This window comes from Macrotis lagotis, chromosome 1, assembly GCF_037893015.1.
Source record: "Macrotis lagotis isolate mMagLag1 chromosome 1, bilby.v1.9.chrom.fasta, whole genome shotgun sequence".
Classification (NCBI taxonomy): Eukaryota; Metazoa; Chordata; class Mammalia; order Peramelemorphia; family Peramelidae; genus Macrotis; species Macrotis lagotis.
The window spans coordinates 140,017,391-140,034,822 of NC_133658.1; the positions used below are offsets into that span (position 1 = coordinate 140,017,391).

Here is a 17,432-nt window from a genome sequence, read left to right on the forward strand (position 1 = left end):
TATAATATATCCCCTGAGAGTTGCTTTGAATGAATCCCATAGGTTTTGGTATATTGTTTCATAATTATCACTATCTAGGATAAAATGGTTAATTCTTTCTATAATTTGTTTTTTGGTCCACTCATTTTTTAAAATGAGGTTATAAGGGTAGCTAGGTGGCATGGTGGATAGAGCCTTGGCCCTGGAGTCAGGAGGACCTGAGTTCAAATCCGACCTCAGACACTAAAGAATTGCCTAGCTGTGTGACCTTGGGCAAGTCACTTTAACCCCATTGCCTTCCAACCCCCCCCCCCCAAATGAGGTTATTCAGTTTCCAATTTGTTCTGGGTCTATATCTCCTTGGCCCAGTATTGAGACTGATTTTTTTTTTTCGGTGAAACTTTTCTTTTAATATTTATTTATTCTTTTTGTACAAATAATGTTTTTTATACATTAATAAAATATTCTTGTTTAAGAGTAAAGAAAATACCCCCTCCCCCCACAAGATATAGACTTGCTTGAGCGATAAAGGGGAGACAAAAAAAATAAAAAAAAAATAATAGTAATAATTGTAGGTATGGCCAGGTGGCGCAATGGACGGAGCCCCAGCCTTGGAGCCAGGAGCACCTGAGCCCATATCTGGCCCCATACACCCAACAATCAACCAGCTGTTGTGACATGCAAGCCACCCAACCCCACTGCCCTGCAAAAAACAAAAAAAAGGAGAAAAAAAAAGACCCAAATTAAACTAAAATTAGTAATAATAGTAGGGGTGACTGGGTGGTTTATAGAACATTGGCCCTTGAGCCAGGAGCACCCGGGTCCAAATCTGGCCTCAGACACCCAGTGATCACCCTGCTATGTGGCTCCAGGCAGGCCACTCAGCCCCATTTGCCCTGCACCCCCCTAAATAATAATAGTAATAAAAAAATGTGCTTGAGTCTTTGTTCCAATACTCAACTCTGTTGCAGGTGGATCACATTCTTTATGATAAGTCAAGGGGTCCTGAGCCCCCATACCACCCCTTAGGCCCAGAATCCACCTGGCCCTATGGTCCCGGACAAGCCTTCCAATCCCAGCTCCTTGCAAGAAGTTAAAAAGAAAATGTGTTATATCTGACCACTCTGAACCCCCATGGTCCATCCTCTTCTCCATCACTCACATCCCCACCCCTTCCCCCTGTCCCCCCTTCTTACTCCAGATGTTTATACCCCATTGAGTATATATACTGTTTCCTCTCCTAGCCACCTCTGCTGAGAGCAAAGATTCTCTCATTCCCCCTTGCCTTCCCCCCTTCCATATCATTGCAATAAAGAAAAATCTTATTATGTGAAATATCTTGGCCTATTCCCCCCTTTCCTTTTTCTTTGTCCCATTACATTTCCCTTTTTTTCCTATTGACTCCATTTTTACACCATATTTTATCTTCAAATTCAGCTTTCTCCTGTGCTTCAACTATAAAAGCTCCCTCTACCTGCTCTGTTCACTGAGAAGGTTCATATGAGTATTATCAGTGTCATTTTTCTATGCAAGAATACATGCAGTTCATCATCAAGTCCCTCATATTTTCCCCTTCTCCTCCAATCTCTGCTTCACCTGAGTCTTGTATCTGAAGATCAAACCTCTTCAGCTCTGGCCATTCCAACAGGAACATTTGAAATTCCCCTGGTTCATTGAAAGTCCATCTTTTTCCCTGGAAGAGGACATTCAGCCTTGCTGGCTGGTTGATTCTTGGCTGCATTCTAAGCTCTTTTGCCTTCCGGTATATTATATTCCAAGCCTTATGAGCTTCCAATGTAGTTGCTGCTAAGTCCTATGTGATCCTGACTGCAGCTCCACGATATTTGAACTGTGTCCATTTTCTCTTTGACTTGGGAGTTCTGGAACTTGGCTATAAGGGGTTGGTTTTTTGGGATCTCTTTCTCAGGGTTGGATCAGTGGATTCTCTCCATTTCTATTTTGCCCTCTGCTTCTAGAATATCAGGGCAATTTTCCTGTAGTAATTCTTTGAAAATGATGTCAAGGCTCTTTTCCTGATCATGACTCAAGTATTCCAATAGTTTTTAAATTATCTTTCCTAAGTCTGTTTTCTATATCAGTTGTTTTTTCAATGTTTTTCAATGAGATGTTTCACATTTTCTTCTAATTTTTCATTTTTTTGGTTTTGGGTTTGAAGTAATGAATCCTGGTTTCTTGTAAATTCATCAGTCTCCCTGGGTTCTGTTCTTTGTCTGAAGGATCTGTTTTCCTCAGAGAGTTTTCTTATCTCTTTTTCCATCTGGCCAGTTTTGCTTTTTAAAGCCTTCTCAATAAGTTGTTGAACTGTTTTATCCATTTGACCTAAGCTGGTTTTTAGCATGCTATTTTCTTTAGCATTTTTTTGGATTTCCTTGACTAGGCTGCTGAGTTCATTTTCATGGTTTTCCTGCATCTCTCTCATTTCTTTTCCCAGTTTTTCTTGTAACTCCCTCATTTGATTTTCAAAGTCTTTTTTGAGCTGTCATAGCCTGAGCCGATTCCTGTTTTTCTTGGAGTCTTTAGATGCAGGAGCTTGTGCTTCCTCATCTTTACACTGAGTATTTTGATCCTTCTTGGGCTCATATGCAAAATATTTCTCAATGGTGTTCCTCTTATTTCTCTGCTTGCTCATTTTCCCAGCCTGAGCCTGGTTTTGGGGGTGCTTCCTGAGCTTTTGGGACACTCCCACAAGGGTCTCAGTGTGTGAGGCTCTGTCCTCCCTCCTGGTCTGTCAATGACCATATTGCGCCCCCCCTGCCACAGGGCTGAGGTGGGGGGGGTGCCCTGCTGTTCTATGGGGGGGGGGCCTAGACTTTGATCAGGATCTGAATGTGGTCAGAGCCCCAGAGTCCTGTTCCAGGGGCAGAGGACAGAGCTGGGCAGTCTCTCTTCACTACCCTCCCTAGGTTCAATGGGCTCATGCTCTGGGGGCTCCTGCTTACTGGCTCCACCTGCTTCTGTTCCAAATACCACGTTGCTCGCTGTGTGTCCTGAGGGCTGGGTTTCACATGCTCGCTCTGGCAGAGGTCCCCCGCTGTTCCCCCACTTTGTGCCTGGTGCTCCCCGGGGTATAGCTCAGGAGACTTCCCCGCTGCTGTGAGCCATGGCTCCCAGCACACTGGGGCTGCCTCTGGGAGGCTGAAGTTCTTTTGCTCTGGCGGGCTGCCCCTCTGACCCCGGGGAGCAGAGCCTTTCTCCTCTTTTCCAGGTTCCAGGTCACTGGGTCCCTCTGTGGGTTTTGTCTCTCGAAAGTTCAGAGTCCTTAGTTTCAAAGTTTTGTGAGAGAGCATCTAAGAGATGTTCCTCTCTAGTCGCCATCTTGGCTCTGCCCCCTCTGAAACCATTTTTTAAAAAATAAATTATTCACTTATGCCAGGAAAAAATAGCCATTTCCTAAAAACTTTAATGTAGGTAGTATAAACTTGTAATCATTTAGAAGAGACAGCTTAATCCTCTTGTCCATTTGAACTCTGCTCCAGGGTTAGATTTCCAGTCTGCATAGTATAGTTTGTTATTTTGCTGCCTTACAAACACATTAGGAAGTTTTATATTACACACTGTACACATTCATGGCTTATTTAAATGTTAAGCATCTATGGTCATTTCTCTAAACTGGCATTAGGAATATTAATATCCAATTTAAACTTTTCTTAGGGAAAATAACTTCAATGCCTTTTCTAGTAACAATTCACTGTAAGCTTGAAAATTGCCTGTACTTAAAAATATTGGTACCAGCTGATATCCAAATTCTTCTATTCTCAGTATCCACTGTGGCACTATCAGAAAAAAAAATAAGTAATTAGCCAGGCATATCTACCATGTGCTAATAAGGAAGTTCTCCTAGATTTAGCCCTTCTTTAACTCTTGTACTGAAAAAGGCCAGTATCTTCAAAGAGTCTTAATCACATTAACTACCATTGACATTGACCACCATTCATCTAAGTTTAAAAGGCTGTATGACACTGGAACAATAGGCCAAAAAATAAAAATTTCAGTCACATTAAATATTTTGGGTTAGTTAACAAAACTGTTTTTGCTGATTCTTTTTTTTACCCAGTTGCTTGTTATGTTACACTGTCCCCGTCAAACATAACCCGTAACTTTTTTTAGTGTCAATCTGGTGAAATTTTTGTAACCTTTCTCAGAATAAGGTTTTTATACCTTAAAGATTAACGAAAAAGCAATTTTTCCCCACCTAATTGCAGACCCTCTCTGCAGACCCATCTAAATTTTCAGACTTCAGCTTAACTCTGTCCTATTAACTTAAAGTAGGCCACTTAAACAGTTTGTGTTGACACTTCGTTTTATATACTGCCTATATTTCCTACTGTATCTCTTTTTCCTTTCCAACCCTTATGAGTAAAAGAGCAGAAAAAATATATAGTTAGCATAGTTAATTGTTTCATATTCCAGAATCCCCCAATCTTAACAGCCAAGTCAAACACCTACCTGATAAACATAGTTTCCAGAGATAATTTTTTATTGACATAAAAACCAAAAGTTTTTATTGGAAACATAGATACATTGGAAACAGTGTTTTGGTAAGAAAATACTTTAAGAAACAAATAGGAAAACATACATATTTGAAGGTCCATAAAATTAGATCAGGAAGAATAGATTTCATGGTCTATTTAACTAAAAATACCTGATAGGAAAAGGAATAAGGCAGCAAAGTGCATCTATAAAGTTAATTGATAACTGAGCAACTTCTTCCCCTTCAGTATTAGGGATACCTTTTTTTTTCCTTCCTTACTCTCACTAGGCAGACATAAAATTATGCATTGAGCTGGAGGAAACTTTAAAGATCACTTACTCTAATCTCTTTTATAAATGAGGAAACAATCTTATGGAGGACTAAGTGAATTGGCTGAAATAGTTGTACAAAACCAGTATTATTTGAACCCAGGTTCTCTCACCAAATCCATTATATTTTTGAGGAAAAAAAATCAGTTAAATGGCCAAACTGATAAAGTGCAGAAGAAAGTTTTGGTTCCAAGTATCATTCTTTGATCCCTCATGGGAAAGGTAGATGGGTACAGCCCGAAGTTGAGGTGATAGAATTGAAGCTTTAAACTTATCAAATTCTAATACTATTTTTTCAGATCTCTATACTTGTACAACAAATTATGTGACTTAAAAAAAAATCTTCACATGCAAACAGTTGCTGTGCTGAGGACCTTAATATAGAATAGTTATCTAAACTATATTTGGACATTTTCTGTTCGGGTGTCCAGCTAACAAAGACGGAAAAATGGGGAAATGAGCTTGGTTCTGCCCTTTTCGGGGATTCTAGGCTATATAAAGTGTCTTATTTTTAGAGATTTCAACTTGTATATATAATACGGCATTTAAGGACAATGCAGTTCCTAATTACGACTATTCAGGAAGGTCACAAGGCCTTTGCCTTTAAATGTTAGATATTCAGTGCTTAGATAATGCCTGGCACATAGAAGTATTTATTAAGTGTATTCTGATGGACTAATAATCCTAGCGAACTTAATATTATTGGGATGCCTAATAGTCAGAAGCTGGTTGACAACATTTGAGTCATGTGAAGCATATATTGGCTTTTAAAAAAAGTTTTGGAATTCAGACTTGCAAGTAATTCCATAAGGATATTTATTACTCCTTGGTCTACATTTCTCAGATTTAACTATATTTTTGTCTCTTGGGTACCATTTCATTATTAAAAAAAACAAGACCCTTTATCTTTTTTTTTGTTGTTGTTACATGGGAGATCCAGGGAAATGCCTAATCTTTTATTGCAAGGAAGAAAAACACTGCTATACATCTTAAATAAACTCAGTTGAGGAGATCAATGACCTAGTTGGTGGAATGCAAGCTTGTAAATGGGTTCCAGTTAGGGTAATGCTTTGTCTTGCCTTTGTGAAATCTGTACCAGATGACTGCACTGTTGTCTTCTTTACATATTTGCTTGTCATTGATGGAAAGGCCCAGGTCAGGGTCCTTCTTAGTCCCTGCCTTTGGGGCTAGACTGTTGTATAGATACAAATCATTCCATACAGTCATCACAATCTCTTCAAGCTAGTAGCTACTCCTCATCAAAAAAGGTAAGGCCTCTGGTTGCTATGGAGGTGGGCCACAGCCCTCAAAGGCCTGGACCGTTAGTGCTCCCTGCCCCCCACAGTAACCTTGAAGTTATCACATCTGAAACAACTATGCAAAAACACCTTTATCATAATGAACCTGATGATTCCATATTTCAAAAAGTCTTCCCCAGCAACAGATTCTGCATGATACAGTAATAGAAAAAAATTGATAGACATATCCAGATAGGAAAACAAAGGGTTCAGTTTTTCCCTTAACTTCACTTGTAGCATTTAAGAGGTAAAAAGAAGAGTCTGAAACCCATGTCTTCTGAATGGGGTAGGTCAAGGATAGGAAGGGATGCTCTCACTATTCTTTTGTGAAGTAGGTTAGGTTTCTAAACATCAAGTCTATAATGTGGAACAATAAGCTTCTCCTGTTTGGTAGGAAGTATTTGTTTGTGGTGGAATGGCTTATGGCATTCAGCATCAGTCAGGGAAGGATAATACTGCCTGTAGCAGAGGTAGGCAAAACTCAGGCCAATCATGGATCCCACCAGCACATCTGAAGAGGGAAAAAACACAAAAGTAAGAGTCGAAGCAAGTGAACCAAATGCCTAATTGAACTGTTCAATCCTTGTTTTTTTATCTTTTTAGGGCTTCTCTGAACTAGGTAATGACATTTAGATATCTCAGGTGTTACTGGCTTCTTCAAAAAGGAAAAAGTCACCCTACTATTAGTCTTTATAACTTAATACAAATTAGGTCTTTAGTGACATCAAAAAACCCTTAATTTGGAATCTCCAAATGAATGGTTTGTAGTAATACAAAGTTGAGTTTTATGTTTACCTCTGAATTATGTAGGAAGAATTATAATACATATAATAGTGTAATACAATTTCTCAGTTATTTCAATCATATTTGGAGGGGGAAAAATCTCTGTAAACATGAGTTTTTTGGCTTCCAAGCAACCACTATTAACCAAGTCAAAGCTACTGGTTTTTCTTCTGTGATTCTGACTACTGACTACAAAGTTTTTTCTTTCATTTAGTTTGAATTCTTAAGTTTATAATTACTACTAAAATTTCTAAACCTTAGTTTTCAAAGCACTTTCTGTAATCTTGATGATCTAGATAGTGGAAGTATATTTGCATTTTAAAGATGATGGGTAGGCTCTGAGGTGAAGTACTTTGTCCATGATAATGATCATAGTTAAGAATTAAGAGACTGAGCCTTCTACTTTTATTTTAAAGTCCAAGGGCACTTTCCACTGAACACATTACCATTAGGGATTAACTGCCTTTTGGAGGTCATTTCCTTTTCTATATAAAAGTCTCCTGTTAACATTAGTGATGTTGAATCCTCCTGATTTAAAATCTATATAGTTAACTTGTGGGATCATTTTAGTTTTGGTAATTTTTGCCTTTTCCATATATATATATATATATATATATATATATATATATATATATATATATATATATGTATGTATTAGGTGTAAAGTTTCAAGTAAAACTGCAAAGTACCTAAACAACTGCCCCCCCCCATTAAGATGATATGTGATCCCCCCCCCCCCCCCCCCCCCCCCCAGCCCTTACCTTGCCAATGATGTTTGTAATCACAGATTCGGGAAAGAGCAATGATAGCTGCAAAGAGGAGGGGTGATAGGAAGACACAGAGTCTCCAGGATTTTCCATGCCCCTGTGGAGTAAAGCAGTGTAGCTTCCCTGCTAGATAGAAGGAGGTGAAGGCCAGCCCAGCAAATGCAACTGGAATTCAGAAAGCCAAAAATGAGTGCTTCTTATAGAAAGGCAATTCATTACTTTTTGACTAGTCCAGGAATAATTTGCAACCCCCAAAAGTTCCTAATGGCCTTTACCGTCCACCCCAAGTCTATTTAAATATCTTCCTCCTTTGTGCTTTACAAGCATAGTATATAGTATAGGAACTGGGAAAAGGAGCAAAGATAAATCTCAGAGGAACAATAACCCTAATTTGACAACTGCCTATAGTTAATTCAGAAAATGATAAAACTATTTGCAGATATATGATTCTATTTCATTCATGCAACTTCAGAAATATCTTATGGGAATTGGTGAGCTAACTCATTATTGATCATGCTTAGTAACTTCAAGTCTTATCCTCAAGTTTGAGGGGACTCCAAAGTGGAAAAGATAAGGTATACAGTAGTGAAGTACACATTTTTTTTTTTTTTAGATTTTTGAAGGCAATGGGATTAAGTGGCTTGCCCAAGGCCACACACCTAGGGAATTATTAAGTGTCTGAGGTCAGATTTGAACCCAGGTACTCCTGACTCCAGGGCCGGTGCTCTATCCACTGTGCCACCTAGCCACCTCTGAAGTACAAATTTTAAAAAAAGGCACTAGCTACTACCCTTCCTTCAGTGATGCCAATTTCTTAGTGTTACAATTTAAAAACAAAAGGAGAAAAGAATTCGCTTGATGGTCGTCATACAAGAGGAATGCCCACTGGGGAAGCTCTTCCGGCCCTCAGTGACCACCTCCTTGTCCCCTGTGCAGATCAGATCAGAATTGGCTTGCCCATCTGGGAAGCAACGATAGAAGAAATCAGGGCGTGGCCTAGAAGGAATAATAGAAGATCTGTGGGCTACTTGAGACTGGCAATCAGTTAAGAGATTTGGTTTGAATTCTTAAACTTTGAGCTATTTCATTCTGGTTATACTAATGATTCAGGTCAGCCGTCTCCAAACCAATCGCTGTCATTTCTAAGGCGAAGTAGACAAAGATAGAAGCACCATTACAGAAAAAGCAAAATCTTGCTGAAAGAAATCATCTTTACAGCAAACAGACAACGTGTCACCCATTAGCATTAGCATTAGCTACCATCACCCCCATGCAGAAAAGGAAAGCTGTCATCAAGGGCTAAAGTAGTGCCCACAGATACCACTGGTAGGTCTAAGGTGCAGGGTAGAGAGAAAGAAAAAAGATGGGGAAAAAACAGAGGAGAGAAAACGTGGACAGGCTTTTGGCTCGCCACATAAAGGTTGCGCGATATGCCAAAGCCATCAACACTCAAAGGTCCCGGGAGTCCGACCCTTACCTTCCGACCATCAGCTTTACTGTGTTGGTGAAGACTCCGTTTAAAGCCAGGGCCAGGCTGGCAGCTGCAAGGGGAAAGTTCACCGCTGTGGGGCCGCTCTGGTCCTGGGGGCAGCGCCCCCCGGGGAGCCCTGTCTGTGGCGTGGGCCCTGGGGCCCAGTCTCGTGCCACCCTCCGCTAGCTCGTCCTTTCTGGCTTTCACGTCCACGTTCAAAGGCAATGCTGGCCCCGTGGGGCAGGGCCGCGGCGGCGCGTGCGCGTGGTGCCCCCCGACCCCCGGGCGCCCTCTTACCCAGGCAGGCCTGCCGGGTGTCGGCGCCCTCCGCTTTCCCGAGGCATCTCACCAGGAGGACCAGGGAGAGGGGGCACAGAAACGCGATCAGCTGAAAGGGAACGGGGGTCTGAGGCGGGGCCGGGGGCCGGCGGGCCCGCCCCCCGCCCCGGGAGCCGCGCGGGACCCACAAACATGGGCTTGGCGGGGAAGCGGTCCTGCTGCACGTAGGGGTTGCGGTACAGCCACATCTCCTCGGGCTGGAGGCGCCTCTGGAAGGGCGGGAGCAGCTCCAGCACCCTGGGGGGAGAGGGAGAGGGAGGAGGGGCTGGCCCGCGCCGCCCGCCCCGCGCCGCCCCCCGCCCGCGCCGCCCGCCCCGCGCCGCCCCCCGCCCGCGCCGCCCGCCCCGCGCCGCCCCCCGCCCGCGCCGCCCGCCCCGCTCACACGAAGGCGCCCAGCAGAGCCGCCCGCACCGCCACCTCGGCCCCCAGGGCCGCCGCCGCCGCCGCCGCCCTCCCCATGGAGGCGAGCCGAGGCGCTGACGTGGCTCCGCGGGGCGCCCCCTGGCGGCGCGGCCGCCGGGGACGAGGGGGCCCCGCCCCGGGGCCGCGGCTCGGTGACGTCACCCCCTCCCGCGCGCCGGCCCCTCGGACGATTGGCCGTGGGTCACGCCAAAAACCTTGCCCGGATGGCCAGGGCCTTCGGGGGCACATGATCTCGTCTTGCCCACCCAGTGAAGACAAACGCCAAATTCTTAACTTGGAACATTCAGAACAATTTATTGAAGTCAATCTCAAGCAAAATCTGTAATCTGTGGAATGTCATTTAAAAATCCTTCTAAATTAATCCTCACATATGGAAAAAAGCATCTGAATTCCAAAGTATTTGTAAAATAAAAAAGGCAACATCTCCGTAAATAGAATGTACAAAAATTATATGTTCCTACCATCACACACATCCAATTCAGTAAGAAGATTAAATATTACAGGCAATTCTAAATACACTAGTCAACAGTAAGCTATCTATATACAAATTTAACCAAGTTTTACATGTTTCACACTATGCAGTAGAACATAGGCCAAACAACAAAACTCCTCAAATATTGTATATCTCGAAAGTCAATGCGGCAACATCAAGTCATGTCATAATACAGTAATGCCCCAGCGGAACATCCCCAGGGAAAGTTAACACTAATTTGTTAGTGTTAAAAGCTTCCATCCAAGTCACAGAAACTCATAAAAGATTGACTTCAGTGAATATTGATGGTTTCCTATTAAAGACTCGAGTGATTTCATTAAAAGAACATTTCACAGAATCTACAAAGTTTGTTACAGATTAAGTCTACAGAAAACAAATCTACAAAGATCATTGTTACAGATAAAGGTCACATGGAAATGAAACAAGTTTTTTAGTGATCTGATTTTATTGTGCAACATTCAAAATGGGTACAAAAGGGCTTAAATTCTTATACCAATCTCAAATATGCATATACACTTATGCAAAAAAAATCCCATCACTAGCCAGTTGTAATCATTACCATCTTGGTGATCAGTGGCAATATAATTTTTATATGAATATAACACTACAAACGAGTATACTGATCAAGATCAATGACAAATTAAAGTAAATATCATTCAAGTCCATTTCCAAACTCTTTAAGAATTCCTTATAAATGTCTAGTGCTAGGCCACCTGAGCTATGCTCCAAAATGACCATAATACAGTCTTTCCTTCCAGGTAGAAGATTTAGAAATGGTAGGTACTCCCACTCTGATAAACAGATTTATTCAATAAAAATCACATGAAAACATGAAAGATTGAATGAATGGCTTTGGCAATTAAGACATTATTTTACCTTCCTTTTGTTACATGGGAATGAGTTTAAGGATTTCCATTATAGAGGCCACTGTAGTTCACCAAAATTCTTTCTCCCTTCCTTTAAGCACAAACATATCACAAGCACCCAAGTCTGTCACTCTGTAATGGACTATGATAGAAAACGGAAATAAGTTTCTGAAACACAACCGATTACATCCAGCATTTTAGGAGTGTAATTTAAGTGCAAAATTTTTGTTACACAGACACATTAAAGGGAAAGGTGGGGGAGGATGAGGCCAGGATTGATAGAGTGGTGGAAATAAAGAATAGACATAGGAAATAAATGCTGCTGGTTTCTTATGTAGTAGTCTCTTCCTAAGTGCATACATAAAACAGAGACATCTGCTCTGAAATCCTATTTGTACTACCCATAAGTTCACCCAAGAAAGGAGGGTAAGAGACTTAGCTACTAATTCTCAATGCAGTATATAAAACAATGCTTTTTACTTTATAAATTAAAAAAAAAGCTGTAAAATAAGCATCTGAAGAGTTTCAAGTACATACATTAAAACACCTGAATTCAATGAGGCAGAGGTCTCAGTGTTAAAGTGACTTACTTCGTACCTGTGGTAAACATCATCGCCACTACCTTGTTTCACCTCCCACCCCACACCTTCCCAGATAAGTTGGCTTGCAGAATTTCAGTATATACAAATTTTGAATCTTTTTCAATAACTGCTAATTTACAGCCCCAAATACCTCTATTTCCTACTTTACTTGAAAACAGAAGTGAGCTTCATTTTAGTTCCTGTTTTAAAAAGACGAATGACCTTTTTTTGGAATGGTCAGGACAAAGGAAAAGTATTACACCTGACCTCTTCATGTCTCTTGTTCTTATGTATCTGGGGGATACTTGGACCTTTTAACAGAATGAGAAATAATTCAATTGGATAAGCCTACTCTGGAGGCAAATCTGTTCATACTATCTATCAACATGTAAGTGCTAAGCACTTCTCAAGTGGTAAGAATTAACTCCATTTGAATTTTGTTGTTCTTGTACCACATTAGAACATGATATGTGGCAGCAATACTCTAGTTTTAAAAGTGCAAAGAAAGGGCTTTCTTTTCTTAAAGATTACTGACCTCTGCTGGGCAGCACAGAGATTATATTACTTTAGATAGCAATTTCTGTTTTTCAAACTATGGAGCAGGGGATCTGCAAACAAGTTTGACTGTAGTCTAAACCGAGAGCAAGTGATTATTCTGTCCACCAGGACAAAAAGCTGTCAAGTACTCAGTCACCCTGCTTGTCCCAGCATTCTGGTTAGGAGGCCTGAAGTTCCAATTCCTGAGTAGCTTTAGTTAGGGTCAGAATTTATGGGTACACTGTGATCCTTTCCTTCTCTGTGAAGATGAGGGGGAAGATGTGGATGCCATCTTTTTTTTTTTTTTTGGTGATTTGGATAAGGACTTCCTTTTAGAGGTGGTCACACACCAAATCCTCATAATAATGACCTTGGAATTCTGCTTTAAAACTCACACAAGATCATTTCCTTAAAAACTCAGATGCACATTCAAGATAAACTGACAACATGTTTAAAACAAATCACCTCCCCCTTCCTGTCACTCCATTCTTATCAGAGTTCAAAGAACTACAAAGTTCACTTTTCTGCTTTGCACAGCTGCACTGGTATCAGTGCCAAGAATAAATATTTATTCTTATATTAACAAACTTTTACTATAAGTCAGTCTTGACAACAAGCTCTTCTGCTCCCTGAAACTGGTCCAAGTCTATTCCATCCCACTTCACATTGTCCTGGGGAGTCCTCAGTATTTCACCTTCAGCCAGTACTGATTCAGATGTAAGAATCATGCCAACAACCACCAATTGTATCCTCCTTTAAAATAATTAGATGAGGTGAAGCAGAGAAGAATAGAGGAAATGCTGGAACTGAGCAGTTTTGTCTCATTCATTTCTTTGTGAAAAGGAACAACAAAATTTATGCCATTGACTAGAGAATTGGAAGTGAACCTCAAGTCATTTAAAATATTTCACTAAATAATTTGGGTGCAACTGCTCACTTACTCTCATCTTCTCCACAATCTCACATTATAAAGGTGCATTAAAAAAGAAATGATTAGGAAAAAAGGAGACATCTTGGCACTGGCACTATTAAATCAAATCCATTTTTTAAACCCCTTCAAACGTTCAGGTACACTCAATGGAAAAAGATGTTATTTATGGTCTAACTTTTCTGTTGTTCTATCTAAAATACCAGCCTAAACTTTTCCATTAATTATGTCATCAAAAAAATCTTGGTACAGCGCTGCTATTCAAAGAGAGAAACAAGCCAACAATGAAATACTATCAAAGAAGCCAGATACAAATACAAATACTTCTAATATAAGGTTTTTGCAGTGTTCAGCACACCCTGGCTTACCATATAAAATTCAACAGAATACTACTACTAAGTAGTACGAAAGCCAAACACATTATTATACAAAGCAAACATTAGATTTCCTGTTGGATGCTGTTTCAAGAAAAGAGTTATGTTTGGCATACTAAATTAAATCTTCTATATTTATAACTTTTTTAAAAAAGCAAATATATCATACATGTACAAAATTAAAATATGACAAAGCCTAAACATTATTAAATAATACTAAGAGGATATCAAAATACAGAATATGCTAAGAAGCAAAATTTAGTGTGTTTTGGTAAGTCATCATTTATGTTAGTAGTGACCACAACTAATGGCACAGCTAGCATTTTCCATTTCGCTCTTGCCACTTGTGGCAAAATCCAGGGAACTGAGCCTTATTGGAGTAATTGATTCCCTTAATAAAAAAGAAAAATCATTTAGAGGAGGCCCAGTAAGTTCTTTCAGGGAGTTGCTAGTTCAAGTGTAAGGTAATCCTAGTGTTGTGTTTTTAAAAGTTTTAAAGTTAAAATCCAGTACATATGCACGTGTCTTGTACCCAGAGGCACAAAACTATCTTTTCCTTCTTATTTTCCATGTTGTTCCAGTTGGGAATGCTCTGGCAATGTGTAGAATAGTACAATTGCCCCAAGTATGGAAGGGATAAGGATCCAAGTTCTTTTAATGGATTCCTTACTGGGTCCTTGGAAGGAAGGATGCTATCATGTATCTATAGTTTGTTCTATTCAGTCCAATTCACAGGGAAGAAATGAACACAAGACACTCAACACAGTATTACCAAATCTTGTGTTATTTAGTCTTTTTAATGGAGAACACTGGAATACATATTCCTAGAAGCCAAAAATAAACGAATTCCATGAGTAATATAGATGTCTTAGTGTACTGGCAAATTATAAATTACAGTCAGCACCTTTTGTTAACACTGACTTCCCTGGGAACTTTTCCCAGATGATTGGTAAAGAACAAGTGCATTTGTTACTGTTTCATAACCTGTGGACTTAGAAGAACTATTTGTCTCCTAACAGGAGGGTAATATTAAGTACTAAAATAACAATCAATGGAAATTGTTTAGATACAGCCTTTTAAATTCATCCATCACAACTAAGAAGAGCTACTTAAATATAATTCAAAGTACAATTGTGTATTTTCCACCAAGAAACAAGGCTGGACCAGTCAGTTAACAAAAGGAATATTTAGTCAAGGTGAGGAAGGGGCTAAAAGGAAAAGGAAAAAGATAAAGCCCCAAATTCCTCTCCAGATCAGCTTTTCATCTGCATGCAATGGGGATAATGGACCAAGGAGAAGGCTTTGAGTTGGCTGCATCTCATCTCCTTATAATGGCCTATATCTGTGTGGCAATATGGTAAGGATAGCTGTTTTTGCTGCCTCTTCATATTCATATAGACATGTTTCATTTGTAAAAAGTTAGAATCAACAAAAAGCATTTAATAACTAGTGAGTAGAGTCATCCTGTAATTTTTAAAAATAAAGTATCATATCCATATTAATAACTTAAATATCACGGAGTGCATCTTGACCCACAGCCCAGAAACGTACACTCAATAAAGAGAGACATTTTGTTTACAGCCAGTTCGCCTACTCCCCCCCCCCCAACTTCCAAGACTACCAGAGAATTCTGAAGGGTCACAATGAGTTAGCTTAAATTAATGTTTCATAAAAATGCATGTAAAAACTATTACATGGAGTATTCCAGAAATGGAGTGGGGTTCCCACTCTTCCCACCACCACTCCAACTTTTTCTTTAAACATAATGATTAAACTACCTAAGTCATATTTCTCAAGATTCTTTAAAATTAAAATATAGGAGTGGTTGACTACTTTTACCTTCTACATTCAGGAACATGTTTAAACTTTCTATTTGCTGACATAAATTTATTTCTCATTTTTCTTTTTTAAAGGCCAAGGTATATCTGTTTTTTTCAGCTGCAGAAGCACATTTAAGGGCAAGGAACACATACAAAGAATTTAACCCCCTCCCACCACCCAATTCCCTATCATAAACCAATCAAAATCCAGGCACCACTATCTCTGGCTGCCTAGATCAGTTAATTTCCTTCATTCCAATTACATAGCCAGCTCAGATGATAGACTAAGTACATTATGACTGTTTCTTCCTCATCAACATCATCATCATCATCATCATCATCATCATCATCATCACCTATTTACTTGCTACCTTTTTTCTTTAAAAAAAAGAATTAAAATAAAAAATAAAAACAAAAACACTAAATTTATTCCTTCACTTCATCTCCAGGATCTTGCGATTCCAATTTGCATCTTATCTTGTTCCAGTACTCTGGGGCCACAGGAGACTTGGGGTTATGTTTAGAGCAGCAGAGTCGGCCTTCCAGTGCAGAGGGCACCAAAGCCCCTCTCTCATGATCTTTACAAAAGGAACGTGGACAGAATTCACAGAAGGAGACTGCAGAGTGGCTACATGTGTCACACTGATGCCAAGGGCATTCCCACTTTCCTAAAGTGGAGAGGAAGAAGAAGAAGGCAATTCACTTTTGTGTTTGTTTTGGTTATGTGTGTATTAAACTCACTACAAATGTTACCAAACCCTCACTTTCCTTCTCACTAGAGGCCAGGTGGGCATGACTTTTTGCTCCCCAAAGAACTTAATCCAGTGATGTGATCAAGTTAATAACTAGGTATGTTGTCCACAGTGCACTCAAATCCACACTAATAGCTGTGCTCTTTTGGACTTCTACTTTATCCTCCAATCCCCAGGCTGCAAGTTCACTTTGGTCTTGGGACTCACACCTCCACAGTATTTTCTGATTTCTTTTAAGGAGGGTGCCTAGGCCAGCTATCTTTCACTTCTTACTAGGCTGTACTACTTCAGACTTCATTGTGCCCCTGAACCAGGTTATTTCCCTCCCCATTCATTTTCAACTGCCTTTTTGTGTGCTGTCTTTCTTCATTAAATTATGAGTTCCTTGAGGACAATTGTCTTCCATTTTTATCTCTGTATCACCAATGCTTAGCACACAGTGAGGGCTACTCCAATCCCTTCATTTTCCAAAGAAGTAAATCAATTTTCTGAGTCTACATGGTCTGCCTGGGATCATACAGACAGCAAGAAGTAGAACAGACTTGAACTCCAGGTACTCTCTGATTCCACATAGAGCTGATGGTCTACTTAGCTATGGTTTGGTTACCCTTAGGAAAAGGTGAACATGTCCTATGGTCAAATGTAAACACATGCAAGAGCAAGTAAGCAAAAGGTAATTCTCACCATATGGTGGCTGTGTCAGGTTAAGGCATAGGAGGTGGTATGCTTTTGGACAGTCTTTTTTGTCACACATGACCAGCTCTCCTCCATCTCCACACTGAAAACAATAATCCTCATGCATCTGCTTCTGTTCTGTTTTGATTTTCCGTTTCTTCTGCTTCAACTTAGCATTTTTTGCTTTTTCTTCATTTGCTGACGCAAATGCCGTCTGGCGAAACAAACAAACAAAAAAAATAGTCTAAAGACCAGAGACAGTGGAGGAAACTTAGGATAGAATGTAAAAAGAAAATAAACAAAGCCTCACTGCAGTTTCACATTCATTTAAAATAGTAAGGCATTTGATCACATAGAGAAATTTATTATTGTTTATTATATTAAGAAAATAAAACTATAGTCTTTTATTCTTATTGGCTCTTGTGTGTTTTACTTTTTTAAAATGTACTTTATTTGGACTGCTTCTTTAATTAGTCTGGTTTACTTTTTTTACCTGTTCACATGATTTCCCACTCAGTTTTGTAT

At 40.0% G+C, this 17,432-nt stretch overlaps 2 protein-coding genes across 5 annotated transcripts in view; both read right to left on the minus strand.

Annotated features, from left to right (window-relative positions):
* Positions 1–4,459: 4,459 nt before the first annotated feature.
* PLPP5 (phospholipid phosphatase 5) lies at positions 4,460–9,935 on the minus strand. Its single transcript, XM_074208827.1, is given in 7 exon segments — positions 4,460–6,609; positions 7,643–7,813; positions 8,520–8,644; positions 9,126–9,189; positions 9,417–9,567; positions 9,569–9,695; positions 9,841–9,935. Coding segments are annotated over 7 exon segments (882 nt in total). The 5' UTR covers positions 9,918–9,935; the 3' UTR covers positions 4,460–6,442.
* Positions 9,936–12,629: 2,694 nt separating this feature from the next.
* NSD3 (nuclear receptor binding SET domain protein 3) overlaps positions 12,630–17,432 on the minus strand; it is a 143,475-nt gene continuing 138,672 nt past the window's right edge. For all 4 annotated transcript variants that reach the window (XM_074208831.1, XM_074208829.1, XM_074208830.1 and 1 more), the window contains 2 exons: positions 16,917–17,121; positions 12,630–16,148 (listed from right to left, as the gene is read on the minus strand). In XM_074208831.1, the coding sequence (XP_074064932.1) occupies positions 15,907–16,148; positions 16,917–17,121 (447 nt within the window). In that variant the 3' untranslated portion in view covers positions 12,630–15,906. The remainder of the gene's footprint in view (positions 16,149–16,916; positions 17,122–17,432) is intronic.